The sequence below is a fragment of the Varanus komodoensis genome, unplaced genomic scaffold (assembly GCF_004798865.1).
Source record: "Varanus komodoensis strain SLA01 unplaced genomic scaffold, ASM479886v1 scaffold81, whole genome shotgun sequence".
In the NCBI taxonomy this organism is placed as follows: Eukaryota; Metazoa; Chordata; class Lepidosauria; order Squamata; family Varanidae; genus Varanus; species Varanus komodoensis.
This window is the reverse complement of record NW_025336495.1, coordinates 304,677-325,907: the sequence shown is the minus strand read 5'-3', so window position 1 is coordinate 325,907 and position 21,231 is coordinate 304,677. Positions and strand designations below refer to the sequence as shown.

At 47.8% G+C, this 21,231-nt stretch overlaps 1 protein-coding gene across 1 annotated transcript; it reads right to left on the bottom strand.

Moving 5' to 3' along the window:
• Window positions 1–653: 653 nt before the first annotated feature.
• Window positions 654–19,434, bottom strand: FKBP6 (FKBP prolyl isomerase family member 6 (inactive)). The gene is made up of 8 exons (XM_044456085.1): window positions 19,215–19,434; window positions 17,601–17,690; window positions 14,947–15,149; window positions 12,999–13,118; window positions 10,822–11,016; window positions 9,714–9,823; window positions 8,540–8,630; window positions 654–999 (listed from the first exon to the last, which is right to left on the bottom strand). The coding sequence occupies exons 1-8, from the start codon at window positions 19,432–19,434 to the stop codon at window positions 970–972; spliced, it is 1,059 nt and encodes a 352-aa protein (XP_044312020.1). The 3' UTR covers window positions 654–969.
• Between the last annotated feature and the right edge of the window lie 1,797 nt (window positions 19,435–21,231).

The window sequence follows — 21,231 nt, the reverse complement described above, 5'->3', positions numbered from 1 at the left end:
CTGCTGAGCCACGTGTTCCCCATCTCGTATCGATGCCTTTGGTTTCTTTTCCCAGGTGGAGGGCACTTGTCCTTGCTGAACCTCATCCTGCTGCTTTCAGCCCAGTGTTCATGTTTATCAAGATCGCCCTGGATCTTCAGTCTGACTCCAAGGGTGCTTGCTATTCCACCCAGCTTGTATCATCTGTACTTCCTCATCTTAATGATTTAGATGAGGAAGTACAAGGAACGATAATCATTAATTGAAGAGCACTGGGCCCAGGTCTGAACCCTGAGGCATCCCACTAGCTACCTCCATCCAATTTGAGAAAGTGCCATTGATGAGCACTCTTTGTGACCGATTTAGCAGCCAATTTGGATCCACCTAATAGTTTCTCTAAAAAGTGAAAATAGTTTCACTTTTTCCTAATTTGCTTATCAGAATGTCATGTGGCACTGTGTTGAGAGCTTTGCTAAAGTCTGGGTAGATTATGTCCACACTGTTTCCTTTGCCCATTTGGGAAGTTACCTAGTCAAAAATGAGATTAAATTACTTGACAGGATAGGCCTTGGGTCAGGAGATACACAGTCTTGACAGAATGGACGCTGAGTCTGCTAACATTTATTTGTTTTCCAGAACAACAACTAGGAACACAACAGTTCCAAGAACGTTCTTGGATCTTACTTCCCACCTCCGGTCCTGCAGATAGCAAAGGAAAACAATACTGGCTCCAAATAAAGTGAGTTACTAGGGCTGGGTTAACGGAGGCCCCTTCACAGCAAGTGAAGTGCGATGAGGAACTATCTTCTTTTCATCAGAAACTTCTGTACAGGACCCAAGCAGAGCAACGTCGAGACAAATGTGGTGCTTACTTATCTATAAAAGCAGCACAAAATCTTCTTAATTCAGAGTGCTTCAACTGAAGCAGGACTTCCAAATCCGAGGACACCATGGATGGCCGTCGTGAAGTGGGCTTTCCTCCATTATAGATCAGTTCCTTTCCTTCTGCACAGCTGGATTCTGAAATGACCAACACACCATGTCATGGAACTCCCTTACATACCATTGCTAAGACCTGAGGACTTTTACTATTCGAAATGGTGAGATCTGGGAGTTGGTGTCTTGCCAAAGTCCCAAACTCTTATAGCAGTACAACAGAGTGCTTAATGACACATGCCGTGTGAAAAAGCACCTAAATTGGCACTTTTATTTGGAAGGAAAAACAGCTGAATGGATGAGAAGCAAGCCCACGATAGAAATCTCTCATTTTGCCTGACTTTTTGGGAGAAGGGATCCACAACCAGGACCTCCCTCTCCCTCTGCCAGAGCAGCTACTTCTCCTTCATGCTCTGCCACTGGAGTCAGGCAGGGCAATGCACACTCGAGCGAAGGCAGCCCCTCCTCCTGCCTCTTCTGGTTCATTCTTTCTGGGCAAAAAGCAGGCAAGATTGGGCCCCCAACACCCCCAGAGAAAGCACCAGCAGCTGCTTCTGCCCACTTGTCCCAACACCCTAGCTGGCATCGTTCAAAAGGCCAGCTGCCTCACTCACCCGCACTCTCCCTAAGCGATGCGGTGGCGGCGACCGGACCCAACGAGCACCATCTTCTTCACACCCAGGTGAAGTGCACAGACAAAGGCTGCACACTGTTCTTCTAGGAAATGGCTGCCCCTTGCTTCCTGGTGCCTTCCTTCTCCTATGTACAATCCAGCAAAAAAGGGGGGGGGAGCCTGCCCCCCTTGCTCCTTTACTCCAGACAGCAATGTTAATCCCCGTCTTTCCTACTGCATCAGCTGAAGGGACAGGATGCAGAAGCTTCTGCCTGCTTGCTTGTCCTCTCTCACCAAGTGGCGATGGAAGTGGATTAAGTGCCCACATGAGACCACGCTAGACAAAGCTCACAGGGGAGCGAAGGAGTTACGAGCAACTGCTCCTTCGGAGATTCATAATGGGCATCCCCGCCGAGGGAAACAGCGGCAAGTGAACAGGCAGAAGCGTCTGCCCTCGTTGTGCCTCTGGGAAGCACTGCAGGCCCAGCCCACCCTGCTGCAGTGCTCCGAGGGAAAGCCAGAAAGAGAAAGCGTGAGCAGCCACTTTCTTCTCATGCTTGCACACTTTCCCGCTCCCTCCTGGAAGTGGCGTAACTCAGAAAGGCAGGTTGCGTCCCTACAACTGTCCTTCGAGTGGCCATTTGTGCATTCATGCACATGAGTGCCGCGCCTGCGCAGTGCCTGGAGCCGGGAAGATTCAAAAGATTTAATGGTTTTTGGCAGGAACTCCGCCCCCCCGCCCCATAGTATAAAAGGTGGCGTGCCCGCCATTTCCCCAGTCAGCTGAAGACCATCCATTAGCCCCCAGGTGGAGGCTGTCAGAACTACACATTCATCATCATCATGTCATATAGACAAACGTGCTCTCATAGGGAGCACATGACATAAATATGCATATATGCAAATTGTATCATAGCAAAGTGGCAGAAAAAGAGAAGAGTAACAATAGAAGGGTTTATTCTAATTTTTTTTTTGGTCTTTTTTATGGGGGAAGGTGTAGGAGTTTAGAAAAACTTCTAAACAGGGGAGGGGAAAAGTAAGTTACCTTGGAGAGGAGATCTTAATGAGGGCTCTAACGAGAGAAAAGAGGAACAATACAGTGGTACCTCAGCTCACAAACGCCTCAGTTCATGACCAAATCGGGTCACAAACAGAAATTTCTGGAAAATTTGGCCTTAGGTCGTGAACTCTACATCAGGGGACGATCGTGATTGCGCCCGTCTCCCCCCCACCCCAGCGCACCCGTCTATGGCTGCAATTGCGTTCTTGCGGGGAACATGGGCGTGACTGCGGTCATGTGGGGGGGGGAGATGGCCATGATCTTTGTTGTTCTTTGTCACTTTGCTTTAAATTTTTGTGATAAAAAAATAGTTACAGAACGGATTAACCTTATATACATTGAACCTTATGGGGAAATTTGACTTGGCTCACGACCAATTTGGGTCACGACCAGAGTCCCGGAACGGATTAAGTTCGTGAGCCAAGGTACCACCGTAGAAGGTTTTAGAACAAACAGTGAGTATGTCTACGGCACAGAGACAAAAGGCTCGAGGAACAGCGAACGGTGGTCGCAAGAAGACTGGGGAAACGGCGGGCACTATGGGGGGAGAGGTGTGGAGTTCCCACCAAAACCCGTTAAAGCTTTTGAATCTTCCCAGCTACAGGTACTGCACAGGCGCAGCACCCGTATGTGTGATGCACAGAGGCCACGATGCAGAACAAGCATTATTGGAAAGGCCTTCCTGCTGGCACATTCGTTCCCCCCATCTGGCTCTTTTCCAGGCTGTGCTGCAGAATAGAGAAAATGAGAGGCCGATACTACCCTTTGATTACCTCTCCTTATCAACTGGCTGCTTTTCCTTGAAGGTAGGAGTGACATTATTAAACCCCCCCTTTCAAATAAGTGTTTATCATTGTGTGTAGTGAATGGCAAGATTTCACAAGTCAAAATCTTTAACAGGAAAGACAAACACCAATACTCAGACAAAAACTATTCCAAAGAACTACAAATTAAGAGCACAACACAAAACTATCTCCTGCAAGTACCAGAAAACACATTCTCGCCTCTACCATTGCTCAGTTACCCATCTCCTACCTCGTGTCTAACCTCCCCCAAATTGTGAGCCTGCAGCTCCCACATCTGTGGCTTTGAATTATGGGCACTGCTGCCTAATACATCTGGGGAGCACCAGGCAGGACAAGGCCGCATGGTAAAATACGCACCTCCAACTCCATGAGTGGGCAGGGAAAGCATTAGGCCCCTGCCATGCCACTTCACCATCCACCTCTCCAGACTGATTTTCAGAAGAGAAGGCTTCAGCGACTGATGCTGGAGCCAACCCTCAGCCTTCCTGTCCCTCCCCCAGGAGCCCTCCCAGTATCCCAGCTGCCTTAAAACTCCACAGTTCTACCTAAGGGGATGCCAAGCTGAAGCTTCTCAAGCAGTGCGAGCCAGGTGCATTTGGCACCTCGCTAAAGAGAGTGACTGAAGCCGGCACTGTCATGCCGGCTTCGACTCCTCTTGACAATCCTGTGCTATGACAGGCTGAGAAACAACCAGGGCAGCTGCAAAGGTGGCTTGCTCAGTGGCAAACAAGGCTCTAGCCCAAGAAACCTACTGTGACCGTCTTTGAATGCATCAAGTTTAAAGTCTTTCCATGAGCTAATCAAAAAGTCATTCTGAGGAGCATTTGATCAGTTCGCCTCTTTCATTCCCATCCAGTGGCTACACAATCAAAAAAGGCGGCTCAGGAACAACACAGGTGAAAGGGGGTGAACTGGCTTCGAAGAGAGGCTGCTGCTTCAGGTATAAGGACAGCATTGCTACTGCTGCTACTGGGACATTTTGCCAAACCCAGTTTTCTGCCTTCAAGCTCATTTCTGGAAGCAGCTAACCTAATTACCCATGTTCGGAGACTTTTACCCTGAATTTTACACTTGACTCCCCTCACCCTAAACTTTTACGTCTGAACACTTATGCCGGCAAAACTTTCAATTGTAGTCTCTTTATATCTTTGGCTAGAACAAATGGAAGGACTCTGTGCTGAAGAGTCTGCACCGGGAGGCAGCAAAGTCAAGGGTGTCCCCTTTGGACTCTTGCCCAAAGCCAGCTTTCAGGATCAGAAACGGTTCTCAAGAATTCCTTCTGCCACAAGAAGATGTGCTTTCCCACTGTTGTCTGTCTTATCTCCCCATCACTCCTCTGGTAGCCAACTAGTAGCAGAGAGCGGGATAAAACGGGGAGGCACGTCTTATGTGCTGAAAAATGCCATGATGTCTTATAGTGCAAGCGTTTCATCTTTTTTACAACCCTCACTAACAACCTTTTCATAACGAGGGTTAGAAGTGGAAGAGAAGAGCTGCGAGATGAGTATGGGGGATCGGAGGAAGCTGGGGATTTAGGAGCACAGATTAGAGCCACCCACCTAGAAGTCGAGGAACTCCTCAGGGCACTGGCCATAATGAATGCGCCAGGCCCTGATGGGTTACACCCGAGGGCACTTAAGGAGTTGGCGGAGGAACTCTCACGTCTGCTGGTCTCCATTTTTGAGGCCTCCTGGAGAATGGGTGAGGTTCCAGAGGACTGGAGGATGGTGTCAAGTCCCAATCTTCAAAAAGCATAGAGGGACATGGGGAATTACAGACTGGCTAGCTTTGATAAGGGAAGACACTAACAGACCCAAGTGAGACTGCGATTACGAAGTGCCCTTAAGCCACAAACAGTATGTTGGGAATGGGGTCTAACAAGCAACAATGGCCCTGAAAACACAATCACCCTCCCTCTGTATAACTTAGAATCTGAGAATAATAGAGTTGGGAAGCGGCCAGAAAGCCATCGGGTTCAACCCCCTCCTACTGCAGGACTCCAAGTTATACCATCGCCTTTGCTTTTAATTAGACAATTTCCGAGATGAAAAAGAGAAAAGGGTAGGGAAAACACGATAGCCCAGAATCTAACCTAACTCTCCTAAGAACTAGTGCCAAAAGGACTTTACCGGAAATGATTAATTCTGCTCTTCCGTAGGAGGCAGAACCAAGGCCGAAAGGGGTTCGTTCCTTTCCTATGGGACTCAGCTTGTGTTGTCTTGCCTTTTGCAGAAGTGGGAGCGAATCCTTTCCTCCCTCCCCTCTGAATAGCAAATGGCCAACCACCTTTTGCCGCCTGCTCCACACCACCTTTCTTCTTTTCCCAAGAATTTCAGTAAAGAGCAAGTGGCAAGCATAACCCTTAAGCCCACGCCCTGCATACAACAATAACCTTCCAGCAATGCAAGCCACAGTATGAAACCCAGTACTACTAAGAACAGAAGATTAGTTTCCACTCAATATGCCCATCACAACCTACTTTGATTTCATAGCCTTGAAGGCCTTCACACAGCTCTGTCTCTTTGAGATAAAAACTTATCCAATGAGATGGCAAATGTTGTTTCCTAAACTTGACTAAGGACCACCTGATGTATCACGGCCTGAGGTTATTCCAAATAGCAGTGATGAAATGAATGGAATCACAATTAAGGAAGGCTGCTCGTACATGAGAGCAAAGGCGATTCAAAGGCATTATAGCAATGTGCGAGGCAGACCCACAGGGCTTCTTCCGTCGGACAGCTGCTTGCATTTGGCAAAGGAGCAGGCACAAATGAGCTTTTTTTTCAGACTGGCCTTGTGCTTAACTCCCAAGCAAAAGGTCCCCTTTTAAACTCTACTATTGGAATCATGAGAGAGAAATGCCTCCCCAAAAGGCTGGCTCCCAAGCTCTGTCTTACAGACGTGCAGCGGGGTTTATCAGAGTTTCTTTTTTAGCTCCCGGGATCACAGCAGCTGCTGCTGGTCTGTAGCCCAGACACAGTCATTGCCACCCCACCGACAATTCCTGCCAGCGGATGACAGGGCTTGCCTGCAGGACAGCCCGCTCTGGCAGGCCGATCTTGGAAGCGGCGCCACGATCCCACCCGAGCGCAACAGACACTGCTCAAGGGGGCACAGAGCACGCCTTCCTAATCGCGTCCAACAGCAAGGGGCTGCTGCTCTAGTCAACTTCTATCCAGGCACTGGCCACGGTCAGTGTTCTTCTCTCTGGCTGAAGAGCCATCCTCTTCCTCCTTGCACCCTAACCTGGTGCCCCCAGAAGTGAATTACCACTGACTAGAGGATTTATGGGAGTTGTAGTCCAATACTCTGGATGCCACTGGGTTGGCAAAGGTTGGTTTAACCAGCCCCTCCAGAAAGGACAGCCTGTTGTGTGACTGAGTTTCAAAGCATTCTCCGCAGTTTTCCTGAAAAGCTGGCTGCTTCTGAAGCAGGGCTGAGTAACAAGAAAGGCTTGCTTCCAGGATCCAGAATGTCAGCACTTCAGATAAGGGTGCTGTGTCTCCTAAGCTGCATTCTTTATTCTTTGAAACAGCTGGAGTTCCAAAAAGTACATCTGCAGTACAAAACAGAAACAATTCTATCCTATCATGGTTTCTCTCAGGTATTCTGAGGATTGTAGTTTCGTTAGGATGTTGGGAATTCTTCTAGAAATTCCTACCTCCTCCTTAGTGAATTGCAGTTCCCAGAATTCTGTCGGAAGAAGCAATGTTTAAAGCTAGTTTGAGTCTATGCCCTTATTCCTCCCATGCAACCGTCCCTGTAATATTGAGCTACCCACGTTCCTTACAGATGGTTACGATTAAGACCAAACTAAAAATAACCAAGATCATATGAGGCTATTATAAATTAAAGTGAACCTTAGGAAAGACAGCATCAGCTTTCTACTGTCAGAATCACCCCCTGGATAGTGAAATATGCTCATTTCTGGAGTTGGCATGTCTATCCCAAGTGTGTGCATAAAGGAGGAACAGCTCCCAGGGGAGCCCAGGTGATGCTTAGCCCAAGAGCTAAATGCTATTGTAACAGCAAAGGGGAAAAGATGGCTCAGCTATTCCTCTAAACCACACAAAGATCTCCAGCCTTTGCTAGATTGACTATTTATTGTCCATGACAATGACCACATTTTTATGTCCATAGCTTGTAGTCACTCAGGGTCCTGCGATTCATGCCAAATTAATCATTTTATCTGAATGTGTCTCTGTGAGCAAGTTTCTGAATAAGGCTGGTTCTCTGTCAAGCCCTTTAGAAGAGGCAATCGACAAAGCTCCAGGCACATCTCATCTGACTACCTTCAGTCACAGCAAGCACTTGCACTGAAGGACTCAGCACAAGAAGCTTTCCTCTGCTGGCAAGAATGCAAGGAGAAAATCGTAACAAGGAAAGCACAATTAGCAACAGCAAGCTACCTAACGGAGTAAAGCTTTCAGATGTTCAAAGCATTTTGCATTCATTACCAAGACCCAGTTTCTACAGCCGTTCTGTATGCAGATGGAATGGACTGAGCTTAGGGAGAACAGATTGCCTAAGATCACCTTCGCAAGCTCTGGACCAAGACAAGATTCAAACCAGAGATTTTATTTCAGCTCAGTCTAGACATCAATCAGATGTGAGAAAGACTCAGGAGCATGATATATAATCTGCCTTCACTTCCCTTTGAATCATTTCCACTAGTACATACAGAAGTTAGGGAGGCAAGACTATGCCTTGAGATCCCACTTTCGGGGCGAGTTCAGCAAACTGACCAGGATATCTAGCCTAGTTTAGGGAGGGATGCAGCAATAATCATTAATTGGGGAGAGAGACATGGCAGGCAATATCATCCAGTGGGAACATTCAGCCTCTAGGATGGTTGAAGCAGCTGTCAAGAATCATATCATAAAGTCAGCCTCCTTCTAGCTCTTGTGGTGATCAGCTGGGATGATTAAGAACTATAACTAGGAAAGGGCTTTGTAGAACAACGGCAGCTCAGTCACATTTCTGCCTCACCCCAGAGTAACTGCAGAAGCCAGACACAGTGGCATGTGCTTTACCTGCCAAAACCTGGAGGAATGCCACCGGTGAGACGACGGGGCCTTGGGAAGGCACACCTGTGATGCAACCCGGCACCGTTTAAAGCTTAGGCCCTCAGAGCGACTGCATTACCTTCAAGCCCACTCCTCCAGGAGGAGGACTAGTGGGAGCAAACATCCTGGAGCACATCTGCTTCTCCTTCGCCATATAATCTTTGTAACATCTGAAATATAAAGCAAATTGTTTCAAGGTAAATTTCTGCCTTTAAAAAGTATAAGATTTTGAAACAAAGCCCGAACATATCACCGCTCCCTCGGGAAGGGAAGAACACTCAGGACCGCGTGGTTCTTGCCACTTTTTGTTCTCTCTGTAAGGATCAAACGCCACGGTCTCCAGAACACGTCCTTTACGTTTTGCCATTAAGAAATAAAAAGCAGCCAAGTGATGCAGACTTGAAACACAGAACTTTTCCCAGTTTTGTGAAAGCAAAAACATGGTTTCAACATGTGAGGAGTTGCCAGGAGGCTAAATTCAGGCCTCCAGATATTTTGTGTAGCCCACACTCCATTACCCAATACCCTTTCTTCTAATCTGTTTGTTGTTTCCAGTTTTTTCAGGATTTTTCCTCATCCTAAAAGAATGACATGCTTCTCCCAAAGTTTAGTTACAGGCATAGAGATATTTAAGCTCTAAAGCCTGGACTTTCATGTATTTTTTTACTCTACCCCTTTTGTCTTTGGCTCTGCCCATGACTGGAATGCAGCACCTCAGCTTCTCTGAAACGGACTCTCGCTCTTGCCCCATCTCAGTGCAGCGGAAGGAGGAAAGGCCCGTGTGTGCTGGCAAATAACGTGGAGGCCCACTGAATGCCCTGGAGGGAGCAGCCACGGAAATCAAGGCAGCTGCACCACTGCCACTTTCCAGCACTGCTTCAGGACCTCAGTGCACTGTTCCCAAGCCCATGAAAGCTGGGTAATTTTCCCAGTCTCACCTATGGATTAAGTAACCCGCCTGATGGTTTGACTCTCCACGTACTGCGGGGGGGGGGGGGGGGCTCCACACTGGAAGGGCTTCAAGCTCCTTTTGCTATCTGTTTGTGCCACCTGACACAATTTGGCATGTGATGCCACAAAGGCTCCCCACATTCCTACTGACTCCACTTGCAAGATAATTTAATCATTAGAATACATAGCTTTGAACAGCTGGGATGAACACGCTTAGACCATTTTAGTGTGAGGGGGGTAAAGTGGGAATTCAGTTCAGCTACACAATTATCCTGAGAGGAGTAAAGAAAGAGCTCCCTCACCTGGCCAGCTTTTTCAACTCATTGTTAATATCATTGTTGAAAGGCTGCTCCTTCTGAGCCTTGACCAGAAAATCCCGGGCTCTCTCATACTCTGTCAGAGATAGGCATGCCTAGAGGTTAAGAATACAGTCTTCAGAATGCAATGCATACACTTTGCTCATTCCTCTCAAGAAGCAATTCGTAGCAAGATCTACTCGGGAAGAGCAAGCCAGACCTCTCTGTACATCCCTACTGTTGTATGCAAATGTGATCAAAGACCACCTTGCCTTGAACAATAAGCCAGGATTTCAGAGATATGTGGGCTACTGTTCCTGAGCAACACGCTTGGGCACAATTGCTCCTGCTTAGTTACTGCTAAAGCAAAACCTAACTAGAACACATTCATGGATTTATAAAATATAAACTCTAACCCTTTTTATTCTCCCAGTATTTTAACTGTTAACTTGCTTTAGTTACTGGGTTTATATTTTAACATTGGAGGCTGGGCAACTGTTATTTTTATTTCTAGTTTCAAAATTAATTTGTTGTAAACCATCTCAAGATGTCGAAGTATGGGAAGGTATAGAAAAGTTTTGAACAATTTTGTTAAACAAACAAGCCAGCTATTGAAAACCAACAAGAAATGCTACTTCAGACTCTGGCTGGCTCAAATGCAGTTTGTGTTTCCTTATTACTTTCAAGTTAACAAGTTCTGGTGGCAGAAGTCGGGTGGGAACAACTGGGGAGCACGCACTGACCTGCAGCATCCGTAGCACAAGGCAGAACTGCACAACTCCCTAATTTCCCCCACAGTGGCATCCATTCCACACTCTGGTTTTAGCCCTTGGGACTGGATGTGGGGACTCTGCTCTTCTCAGCAGCCTAGCACCTGCCACGGGTGCGCTTCATGAGAGGGATTCCAAGGGACCACTGTGAACTGGAGGTGGGGGCATCTGAAAAAGCTCTCGGACACACTGGCTCTTCTTCCTCATGTAGCTGCAGCACATGGCTGGCATCATCTAGGCCAGCTCAAAGACATGCCGAGGCCCTCTCAGGCATTCCTGTCCCTCCCAGTCAACCGTCTGGCCAAGGTACCACACTCGGAAGGATGGCCTACGCAAGACCTTACCTGGCCGCATCGAAAGAGAGCTTTGGCATTCTTCTCGTCCAGCGCCAGGGCCTTCTCTCCATAGGCAAGTGCTCGGGTGGGGTGCTCCAGCTTCAAGTGGACCAGTGACAAGTTCAGAAAGACTGGGAGCTTGGAAGCATCAACTCTAGCTTGCTCCGTCTCCTTGGCACTCACACGCCGCAAAATGGAGGCGGCCTGCATGGGGGCAGGGGTGCGATATGGAAGTGAAACACGGTTACTCACAGTCTTAACACAACACAGCCGCACTCAACAAAAAGCTGTGGCATACAGAATGGCAGGGGAACGTTTCTTGCAGAAAGAAACGGAAAAGTCAGATTTTATCTCGATGGGGATCCATGACACAGATGATGATGAACAACTAAGGTGGCAAAGTGACATTTTTATACAGCGTATGATGAGTTCATGACAAGAGAAGGAGCAAATATGTACACACAATTCACACAAATCTATACAAAACTTCTTCAGGGATACAGCAGCAGTCTCATAACTGGGTATCTAGTTCAGCGCGCCAAGCTATTGTCTCTGGTGTTGCTCCGTGCAGGTCTTCTAAGGACCCAGGAAATGCACATCTTGGGCATTCTTGCACAATAGGTTTGATCGTTGGCACATCGGCACCACAGCTGTAGCAAGGAGACTCTTCCCACCCCCACTGATACAGAGCAGAGGTGCTCCTTCCAGTATCCCATCCAATTCTATTCAGCTTTGCCCAGAGAGAGCGAAGTAGGTTAAAGCCAGGAAGTTTGGCAGGGAGATCGCTAATGCCCAAGCCGCAAAAACTTGGACCATTCCTTTCTCCATGCATTCTTAGAGCTGAACCGGGTAGGTGCAAGAGAAATGGCTGTTTTCGAAGCTGGTCTATGAGATTTCATCTGTTCAGTATCTTGATGGACAGGGAAGGCCTTATTATTCAACATCCTTGACCATAGCCAGGCAAGAGAGTGGTGTCTTCTAATGTGAGGTGGTATAATGTTGCTAAGTACTAGTAATTGGTGTGCAGGAGTGGAGTGCAACAGGCCAAAAGCTGTTGCTCACAAGGTGTTAGCATCAGCACCCCAGGATGTTCCAGCCAGTCTATTCAATACGTTATTGCGGCTTTTCAATTTTGCAGCTGTTTTTTCCAGGTGTTGGCAGAAGGTCAGTGAAGGTCAGATACTTCTGGGTGTTACTACAGAGTAAAATATGGCTCTGAAACTGCACCATAGGATGTGAGTCGGGCTCATAACTATCTGGGACTAGGCTTGTAATAGCAACAGACCTAGTGATGCTAGATAGGGGAGGGAGGCTGTCGGCCACACAACACGGCTTCCACAAAAACAGGTCCTGCCAGACAAACCTTGTGGAGTTTTATGACAAGGTTTCGAGGTGGCTGGATGCAGTGGATGTGGCTTACCTGGATTTCAGCAAGGCCTTTGACAAAGTGCCCCATGATATCCTGGTGGAGAAACTGAGGAGTTTTGGGGAAAGGGGTGAACAGTCTGCTGATCAAATTTACAGACGATACTAAAACTGGGGCGGTGGCCACAACTGAGGAGCAGGTAGTCCAGATCCAAAAGGATCTGGACAGACTATGGAAGTGGGCAGGGGACGACAGGATGGCAGTCAATGTGGCCGACTAGATCAGACTAGACGGCCCGGGAGAACCTTCTGACTTGCTCTGCTTCTATGTTTCTATACCGAACCTCAGTTTCACAATTCAGGCAACTTGTAAGACCCTTCATATGTAAGTGAAAAAACAAAAGTAGAGCTGGGAGGGGCAGCTCACAGGCATCTAACACTGACTTGGGCTGAACTAAAAGAAGCTGCACGGCAGGGCCACTGACACAAGTGCACACAGTACTTGCAGGAGGCCCACATTTCAACCTCGGGCACCACTAGGTAACAGGAGTGCAAGCAGCAGGACTAGAGAAGAAGTGCTGCCAGTCAGAGTAGTTTCTACAGGGCTCGATGCACCTCTGCTTTAATGCCGCACGGTAAAGTTAACGCAAAGCCTGCAAAGTCATTTCAAGCTGCCTCTCCAACTTCTGGAGCTCAATTCCTTCTAGATATTTCTTTTTCTTGTGCTAGCGGTATAAATACAGTATGACTAGGAAAAGAACGGTGTGCTTGTACAAGGACCAGGCTTCATTCCCAGACACTCTTTCAGCTGTTTTGCTTACCCGCTTGTACCTTTCTTTGGCGTCCAAGTAGTGCTTTTGGCAGAAGAGGAAATTGCCAAATTCTCGCTCCGTTTCTGCTACCTTCAGCACTGTCTGTAGTGGACATCTGCTCTGTTGCTCCTGTAGAGAAAAACCGTAATCCATACAAAGAAGTTAGTGTCAATGAATACATTCAAGGTGCAGCTGATACACTGAAAAACTTGGAGAACGCATTGTGCTTCGACTGAGGCAGGGAAGGCAGAGTGAAGCTAGAGGGCAATGCAATGAGAAAGCGATTCTACTCCGGTGTGAGTGTGGCACGGTCTCGATCCCAAGGCAACAGGGCTCCCAACAGGTGGAGTTCGCCAACACAAGGGTCAGACTCCTCAGGGAATCTGCAGGCCATTTTCCCTAAAAGAAAATGGATTAACTGGTCCCCCTGCCATAGAAACAGTGAGCCAGAAGGGGCCTCCTGGGCCATCTGGTCTGACCCCCAGCTCCAGGCAGCTCCACTCATGACATGCCCACCCTGTGCGTGCCCAGCCTGTTCTTGAATGCCCTCACTGATGGGGCTTCAACCACCTCCCCTGGAAGCCCATGCCATGCCCCTGGGGTCCTAACGGTCAGGAAGTGCTTCCTGGCATCCAAACTGAACCTCGGTTCCCTGAGCATTGCTCCCTTGGAGCGCCTCCTGCCCTCCAAATCAGGGGAAAAAGGGTCACAACCCACCTCCACGTGACATCGCCTCACGTGCCTGTATCCCGCTCACACCTCCCCTCCGAGTCTCCTCCTCTCCAGGCTGAAGAGGCCCAGCTGCCCCAGTGTCTCCTTATGCGGCTTCCCCTGCAAACCAGCCACCATCCTAGTGGCCCTTCGCTGCACCAATTCCAACCTGGCTACATCCTTAGTCTGCTAGGAGATGCAGAGCAGGGACAATGTCCTTGTCATGTCACCCTCGGTGCATCGTCCGTTGGGCCGCCAATGGCAGCACAGGGCCTCGCATAGTCGGCGGCTTGCCCCACTCCCTCTGCTTGGGGTTGTGAGCCCATGGCCAATGTTGCATGCAAGAACAGCGTACTGGAGAGAAGCAAGTTCAGACCTCTACACACTCCTGCAAAGTAAGTTCCATTGAATTCAGCAAGGCTAACAACAGAATTTACAAGAATAGCACGGGCTGTAAAGTGCCTCCCGGAAGCTGCAGACTCCCTCCTTTCCTGGTTTGGTTTTGAGCCAATTTGAGAAAACTGGAGGGAAAGATCAAAGGCCGATTTATGTTATCTAAAGCATGGATACTGGAATGCAGTAATAGGGTTGTTAACAACAGGAGCAAGCAGCAGGGATTCTAGCGATGAGAGATCAGAACTATTTTTGTGCCACATGAATAACCAGGATGGGGAGTATAAAAGAGCAGGACTGTGCTTCCATGACTCCTCTGAGAGCAACCTGGCTCTTGCTCCTTCAGTCACCGACTCAGCTCTAGGGAACGCCATGCTTTCTTTGCAGAGATCCTTCTGCATTTTCACCCCCTGCTTCTGGTAACCAAAAATACAAGAGCTAGCTTGCAGTGGAGCCTCCCACCGAACTGCTAGTTTCCTCCAAACAGCCAAAGGGAAAGAGGAACACAAGACAAGAAGCAGCGCATCTGAGTCTTGACCAACAAAAGATGTGAGATGAGTGTATCATGCTCCCTGCCCCATCAGATCTGGGAGTCGCTCGCTTGTGCCCCGTCTTCCTTCTGTGCCCTCCAGAACTGCCCTCTTTCTGCTCTTACACTTCCACTTCCTTGCAGAGAGCAGACCCCAACCTCAGCAGTTCCGTGTTTTTCAGCAGGAAGCAGAGACGGATCAATACCTGATCAGCAGCCCTGCCCTGCCAGCCTGAGACGCCCCACGTTTTCCGAACTTATGCAGGAGACTTGAGTTAGTCTATACTTGTTTTACAGCTATACACATAATATCAAGGAACTCACAGGAGTCAGGTCAAAAAATTGGTCAGAGTCTGCTGAGTCCAGAAAGTCCAAAAGTTCAACCTCAAACAAGACAGTGGCATCAGGCGGGATCAGGGGAGGGCAGCCCATAGCTCCAAAAGCATAGCTTGGCCTGAAGAGAAACCGTGCCAGCTCTCCTCTCTTCATTGTCAAGAGTCCTATCTCCATGCCACGAAGAGTAATGTCTGGGAAAGCAGAACATGAAAGCTGTTTCTAAAGTACAGGCGTACCTTGTATTATTGTGCTTTGCAGATACTGAATTTTTTTACAAATTGAAGGTTTGTGGCAATCCTTTGTCAAGCAAATCTATTGGCACCATTTTTCCAACAGTATTTGGCACTTTGTGTGTCTGTGTCACATTTTGGTAATTCTTGCAATATTTAAAATCTTTTCATTGTTATTATATTATTATGGTGACCGGGAATCTTTGATGTTACTATTGTAACTGTTTTGGGGTGCCACAAACCACAGCCATATTTAAACCTTAATATTAATATTAATTTAAAACAGCAAACTTGATAAATATTGTGTGAGCTCTGACTTTTCCATCAACCAGCTGTTCCCAGTCTCTCCCCCTCTCCTTGGGTCTCTTTGTTCCCTCAGATACAGCAATATTGAAATTAGACCAATTAATAAAACTACAATGGCCTCAAGTATTCAAGTGAAAGGAAGAGATGCACATCTCTCACTTTAAATCCAAAGCTAGACACTATTAAGCTTAGTGAGGAAAGTATGTCAAAAGCCAAGACAGGCCAAAAGTTGGGCCTCTTGCACCAGTTAGCTAAGTTGTGAATGCAAAGTTCTTGAAGGAAATAAAAGTGCTACTCCAGTGAATACACAAATGGTAAAAAAAAGTGAAACAGCCTTATTGCTGAAAGTTTTAGTGGTATAGGTAGAAGATCCTATCAGTCACAACATTCCCTGAAGCCCAAGTCCAATCCAGAGCGAGGCCCTAACCATCTTCAATCCTATGAAGGATGAAAGGGGTGAAAAAACTGCAGAAGAAAAGTGCGACGCTAGCAGAGGTTTAAAGAGGTTCATGAGGTTTAAAGAAAGAAGCAGTCTCCATAACATAAAAGTGCAAGGTGAAGCTGCGAGCGCCGATTCAGGTGCTGCAGCATGTTACCCAGATTTAGATGAGACAAAGGATGACCGAGCTGCTGTAATCTATCAAGCCCCAACTAGTTTTCTTTGGACTGGTGCCCAGTCATTTCAAGGATGCAAACATACTGATTTCTAGGGAAGAGGGTTTTTTGCAGGCCTGGTTCTGTGTCAATGAGTGCATGATTCAACCAATGAAAGTTCCACCTACTGATTTGTGCATCAAAGTAATGCAGCTGGTAATGTTAAGTTAAAGCCAAAGCTCATTTACCATTCCAGAATCCTCGGGCTCTTAAGGACCATGATAAATCTACTCTGCCTGCGCTCTGTAAATGGAACTAAACCTGGGTGACAGCGTATCTATTCACAGCACAGTTTACTGAATATTTTCAGCCCGTTGTTGAAACCTACTGCTCAGAAAAAAAAAGATTCCTTGCAAAATATTACTGCTCATTGACAATGCAGCTGGCTGCCCATGAGCTCTGACAGAGATGACAAGATTAATGCTGTTTTCATGCCTACTAACACGGCATCTATTCTGCAGCCTGGGGATCAAGCAGTTATTTTGACTTTCAAGTCCTATTATTTAAGGAATACATTTTGTAAGGTTATAGCTGCCATAGACAGTGATTCCTTGATGGATCTGGGCAAAGTAAGTTGAAACAGAAAGAGAATTGGGCATGTTCAGTCTTGAGAAGACTGAGGGGGGACACAGTACTTCTCTATAAGTACCTCAAAGTTTGTCACATAGAGGAAACTCAAGATCTTTTCTTGTTGAAACTAGAGTGTGGGACACGGAATAATCAGTTCAAGCTGCCACAATCCAAATTCAGGCTAGATATCAGGAAAAGCTTCCTCACTGTAAGAGCAAAACGGAAGTGGAACCAGCTGCCCAGAGCGGTCGTGGGCTCTCCCACACTGGAGGCATTCAAGGCCAAACTGGACAGCCCTCTGAGTGGGATGGTGTGAACTGGAGTCCGACAACCGCAGGGGGTTTGACTCAATGGCCTTCATGGCCCCTTCCAACTCTGCTCTTCTATGATTCCGGTCTATGAAAACTTTCTGGAAAAGACTCACCATTCTAGGTGCTATTAAGGACACTCGTGATTCATGGGAAGAGGTCAAAATATCAACAGTATCCCGCAGACTATGACTGGGGTACAAAAACAAATAGCTTGGCTCTCTGTATTACAGTATTTGCTTCACTCCGTGGTCTGGAGCCGAACTTGCAACATTTCCAAGGTGGGCCTGTATCTGCCCTCTTGGATGCCAGAGTTCGGGACATCACCACAGAGATCCTAGAAAGAGGGAGACAAGGGAGCCTGTCGCCAGTGAGCTCACACAGGGCAACCACAGAAGGGCCTGAGAAGAGGCAGCAGAGGACAGAATTAAGAAGAGGAAGCTTCGGAACGTGAAGGATCAGCTGTTGAGGGGCAGAGTCGCCTCACTAGCACCAGACATGCATGGTGCTGAGTGCCGGTTCCCCCCACTCCAGCTGCATGCAATTCATAGCTACGTTTGTATCTTTGGCTCACCTTTACCAAGCTTCATGAGTTTGGGATTCTTCCTGAAGCAGTTTGTGTCAAAGGGTCTTTCCATGTGGTCCAAGTACCCGGAAAATTTCACTGAGGAAATTCAAAGTCAAGTGAGAGTAAATCAGTTTCAGTAACATAAATCCTCCTTGTTATTTCATCAAATTATAGGTAAATGCTGGCTGTTTTTGTTTCTCCGCAGAAGCCTGTTGATAACACAATTATAGTGCCTTCATTTATTACAATTCCTTAATTAAGTATTATGGGATAATGTTTTCTAATGCTATATCAGGTACAATATTTGTTTGTTTATTAGAGTTCTAACCTGCCTCATTAGCCATGCGGCTCCCTGAGCAGGCCACAACAACAATAAAACCATACAGGTATGTGAGGGGGTGTCACTCAGAGGTGGGCAGAGACCGGTTTTCCCCTGAGGAGGAGGGCAGGACACATTCCAACAGAGCCAAGCTCAGGGAACAAAGGTTAAATTTGGATGCCAGGAAGCACTTCCCTGACAGTTAGGACCCTAAGGTAAGGCATGGGCTTCCACGGGAGGTGGCTGAAGCCCCATCAGTGAAGGTGTTCAAGGATAGGCTGGACATGTACATGGTAGGCATGTCATGAGCAGAGCTAGCTGGAGCTGGGGGTCAGGCTAGATGACCCGGGAGACCCCTTCTGACTCACTCTGCTTCTATATTTCTATTTTACTCTTGAGTAGGCTTAAGACGCTGTATATATTACAAGGTCCAAGGGATATGTATGCCAATTAGATATATGTTCTGATAGAGAGGTTGCAGTTTACTGCTGTTGATGATCTTAGATTTCATATTTGTTTCTTACTTTATTGGTTTACTTTTTTAAAAACTGTAAATCCATCAGAGAACCTTCATGTATATAAAGACTGTGAATCAAGAATACAAAACCCAAGGATCTCTACAAACACAAGATAGTGTCACACTAGGAACTATAGGGCTACTAACTAAACGAAACCAAAAAATTAAACAAAACAATCGGATCGTTTGTCAAATATTTTGTCTTCAAAGCAAATTAACAAGCCTATGCTTCAGCACTGACACACCCTTCCTGTAAATGTTAACTGACCAATATCATTTATTTTGTTGAAGGGGGATTTTTTTTTCCACAGAAGGACCCTCAGCATTGCTAGAATTAACTAGTATGGAAAAGATGAAGAACTCTTCCATTTAGACAATCCACAATAAAGCACATCCTTGGGACAACAGAGATGAAGGGTTTTTTTAAAAAAAAAATCCTGGATAACATTGTCACTATTCAAAACTGATGAAGTAGAAAAGGCTCTTAGAAAAAAAAATCCACTCATTTTAATCCAGGGCCAAGCTAGATGTGATAATATAGGCATTTAACATGCCTGCTCTTACACGGAAAAGCCCTACAACTCCCAAGATTCCCTGACTTGAAATTTTACCTGAGGACTAGGGCATGCTGCAGGCTGCAGGCATTGTTTCTCTCTAAACTTACATAGGATTGTGTCTTATCTTTTTTGGCTGCTGAAGTAAACAAAGCAATCCTATGCATACCATGCAGCTGATTTCCCTAATTAGCTACTGTAGACTTCTAGGCACAAGGGGTTTTTTTTACCTAATACAGATGCATCAGGAGGAACTGTTTCACCAGCACCAGCACGGAGAACCTCCTTCAACACGCCTCTGTCACCAGTAATGTCCTGCATTCGTTGATCCAGCCACTGGAACTTGGACAGTGGAAACAAGAATATATATAAGCTTAATGCTGCATTTCCACTATGGATTTCTTCAAAGGTTCCTGGCACTGAACTACAGATATTTACAGTTATTGCCATTCATACACTATGCATTCTGTAGCAGTACAAACAGAAAGTCAAAACTGCCCTAGCCAAAACCAGACAAAAAGTGTACATAAACATAGAAACAGAGCAAGTCAGAAGGGGCCTCCCGGGCCATCTTGTCTGACCTCCGGCTCCAGCCGGCTCCGCTCACGACATGCCCACCATGTGGACGTCCAGCCTATCCCTGAACACCCTCACTGATGGGACCTCAACCACCTCCCGTGGAAGCCCATTCCACACCCTCGGGGTCCCGACTGTCAGGAAGTGCTTCCTGGCATCCAAATGGAACCTGAGTTCCCCGAGCTTTGCTCCGTTGGCACGTGTCCTGCCTTCCTCTGCAGGGGAGAACAGGTCTCTACCCATCTGTGAGGATGTTCAAAGATAGGCTTGATATGGGAAAACATTGCATGGTGTCCCACAATAAACAAATACCATTATAAACAAATGGTGTAAAACTGGGCTCCCATAGATACTCAGACTTGACAGGGAAAATCCTTTGTGTGAGGAGAGGGAAATAGATTCATCTTTCAAAGACATTGGCTTGGCTTTCTAAAATATTCTGCTCACCCTGAGCAGCCAAGGTGAGAAAGGGAGAAGAGATACTGTGCTCTTACAGCAGCACAAGAAAGCTTTCATTTTGAAAAGATTTCATTTCCCTTAAAAGGATGTTGGGGGGGGGGGAGTGAACAGAGAGGAGAGGAGTATGGGACAGGGTGACTGTTGTTCTGCATGCAGAAGAGCAGGGCTCAATCCTCAGTATCACCAATTAAAGGATTATAGATGAAAGGGCTGCAACCTGTGTGCCCCTGAGCACGCAGAACGGTGCTCAATTATCTGGCGTCCCAAACAAGTGGCCTGACATGCCAGAGGAAACTTCATACTGCTTCTCATGAGGGAGCCCCACCGGGCACGTGGCAGTCCCTGGCTGCCCCTCCTCCTGAATCCCTTGAGCGCCAATGTTGGTGGCCAGTGCACATCATCCTGAGCCAGAGGGGCCAGGCTGTGGCACGCTGGAAGGCAGCTTCTGCTCTTATCTAAAGCAGCCTTTTCTTTAGGGCTGGAATCTCACTACATATTTAGGGGAGAGGCTGCAGCTCAAAGGGAGTGCCCCTTCTTTGCACGCAGAAGGCCCCAAACTGACTTCCGGAAGCTTCTCCAGTCCAGGGTTTGGGAGGACTCCGCTGTCAGAACCCCTGCCAATATTCTGGAACGATGGGAGTGGCAGTCCCACACGTCTAGGCGCAACCAGACACACCGTGCGCTCCGGAGGCTGGGGCCTGGCCTGCCGACCTACACAGCTTGTTAGACACCTGCCCGGGCCACGTGCTGGCTGCCCCCGCTAGGTGGAAGAGCGCCACCTTACAAGCTGAAGGCCCCAGAGCTTGGGCCCCAGGCCCCCACCAGCGGTGTTAATGACCACTCCCATCATCCCCAGGCCATCTGGCTGTGACCAGGCTGGCTCAGGATGATGGGGTGACGACAGCTCAGCATCTGGTGGGCGCATCAGGAGGCCAACTTAAACGCGCCGACTTGCCACAAGGCGGCACAAGGCCGGGGGGCGGGGAGACCCCCGTGCATACCCCGTTCCTGCCGGGAAATGCCGGGGCACTCAGCACGTGCTCGGGGGCAGCGGGCTCCGCTCCCGAAAGCGCCACGCGCTGCACGGGGGGCGACGACAGCGCCGCTCCCGCCCCCCCGCGCTCACCGCCAGGTCCCCCGCCCGCCGCCTGGTCCCGCCGGACCCCGCCTCGCCCGCCGCGCCCGCCATGGCGCCGCCCGGCAAGCAAGCGC